Source organism: Cynara cardunculus (assembly GCF_001531365.2).
Source record: "Cynara cardunculus var. scolymus isolate 2C chromosome LG 13, CcrdV1, whole genome shotgun sequence".
In the NCBI taxonomy this organism is placed as follows: Eukaryota; Viridiplantae; Streptophyta; class Magnoliopsida; order Asterales; family Asteraceae; genus Cynara; species Cynara cardunculus.
In genome coordinates this window covers 6,174,272-6,176,164 of record NC_037540.1, presented here as the reverse complement: position 1 = coordinate 6,176,164, position 1,893 = coordinate 6,174,272, and the positions used below count along the sequence as shown (strand labels likewise).

Here is a 1,893-nt window from a genome sequence, read left to right as displayed (position 1 = left end):
ATGATAAATAAATTTATTATCCATCTAAAGGTATTTGATTAGATACCACCGATCCGAGAATTGTACCATCAATGCCACACTTACCTTAAGTAACAAAGATCGATATCTTTGGTTCTACGAGTTAAACGAAAGAAGAATAAAGCCACAACCATGAGCAATAAAGTCACAACCATTAGCAATAACCTGAATATACTTGAACCCCATAACATATATGCCTCTTTGATAGAGTCGGACAATCTTGATAAGTTTTAAACCATAGATCAATATCTTATGATGGTACAAGTTTACTAACTTCTGGCAACAATTTACAAATTGATCTAAATGAGGATGCAAATTTTGGTAAGATCCGTAATTAATCCTATATATCGAATCAAATTCTCAAGTTTTCCAATTTTAGTTGTACAAGATGCATGTCGATATGCCAAAGTTTTCTGCCTGGTTCAAATCCATTGTAAAACTCGCAATGTTTGATATATATATATATATATATATATATTATAAAATATACCCACCGAAACACAATATACAAGTATTGTATGCATGTTTTGAATTTTTAAAAGCTTTTGACCCTTTTTGTCTTCACAAGTGACTAAAGTTTCTAGTTGGTTTCACTTTTTTGGTCTAACTTTGTCGGTGCTCTGTCCCCAATAACATTTACCTTTCTCTTTTACTTTTTGTTTGAATTTCAAAATTAAAATGAAAGAATTAGTTTGTCATTATTTTATAGTCTCCTGATGATTCTTGCACATTTCAATTTTGATTACCCGGTGCATTGTACGGATACGCTACTAGTATATATACATATACATGTATATTTCTTAAACTAGAACAGGGTAAATTTTATGTTCATAAAAAGCAAGTGATCATGTAATCGTGCAAAGCATCTAGTAGGCAGAAAATGGAACGAATTACAGGAAAATGATGTCCATCAGAAATCTAAAAACTTTTAAAACACGCATTTTTACATCATTGATCGTCTTCAACTGTATGTACAACAATTTGACCCATAGACTCCCATTCTGAACCTAACCAAACCTGAAAGCTGGCTTGTTTTCTTCTTTTCCATCTACTGCCATAGAAGTAGTTGTAAAGCTTAAAGTCTCAATCTTTGGGGTTTTAAGAGATGCCCCACATTCTGAATCAAATCGGGTCACTTTTAACCCGACTTCCAACTTCTTTGACTCAAAACCATTTGAAGCCTCCTCTTCTGTATCAAAGGTACCCACCCAAACTTGTGATTTCTTAAACGGGTCACGATTCCATCTACCAGATTTCGTCCTTCGAACCCCCTTGCGCAGTTTCCGGGTCGGGTCTTCACCCAACTTTACTATCTCTTCTCCATTCAGAGAATTGTTAACCCCTTTAGAGACCCGGATGGACGACTGCTTCTTGGACTCGGTTCGGGTCTTCGGTTGGTTTTGTCCCGACTGCCGTTCTCGAAATCGAAACTCCTCTTTCTTAGCGTTATAAACGTTCAAGGCTTCCTCCGCGGTCTCATAGGTACCCAACCAGATTCGTTTTTTGCTAAACGGGTCGCGAATTTCAGAACACCATTTGCCCCATTTCCTCAATCGGACCCCACGAAACCTCTTCCTTTCGGGTTGCGTTTGATCCACGGAATCACTGCGCTTTAACACTTCATCGCCGTCCTTATCTCCGGCTCTAACACCAAGAACAATTTCGTGAACAATTCGGCGTGGAGATGATCGTTCACTGTCACCCCCTTCGTCTGATGATGAGTCGGTGGCGTCAGGGTCCGACAGTATGACCCGAATTTTCCTTGGGCACGTTACGGTGGCTTCTACATGCTCTTTGTTGTCATCTTCACCTGAATTCCCTAATTTCATGCCTCCACGGTGTTCCGCCATGGCTGAGCAGTCACACACAATCATG

General features: G+C 38.8%; 1 protein-coding gene across 1 annotated transcript; it reads right to left on the bottom strand.

Annotated features, from left to right (window-relative positions):
• Positions 1-935: 935 nt before the first annotated feature.
• Positions 936-1,893, bottom strand: LOC112526113 (ethylene-responsive transcription factor CRF1-like). Its single transcript, XM_025136502.1, has one exon. The coding sequence runs from the start codon at positions 1,890-1,892 to the stop codon at positions 1,026-1,028; it is 867 nt and encodes a 288-aa protein (XP_024992270.1). The 5' UTR covers position 1,893; the 3' UTR covers positions 936-1,025.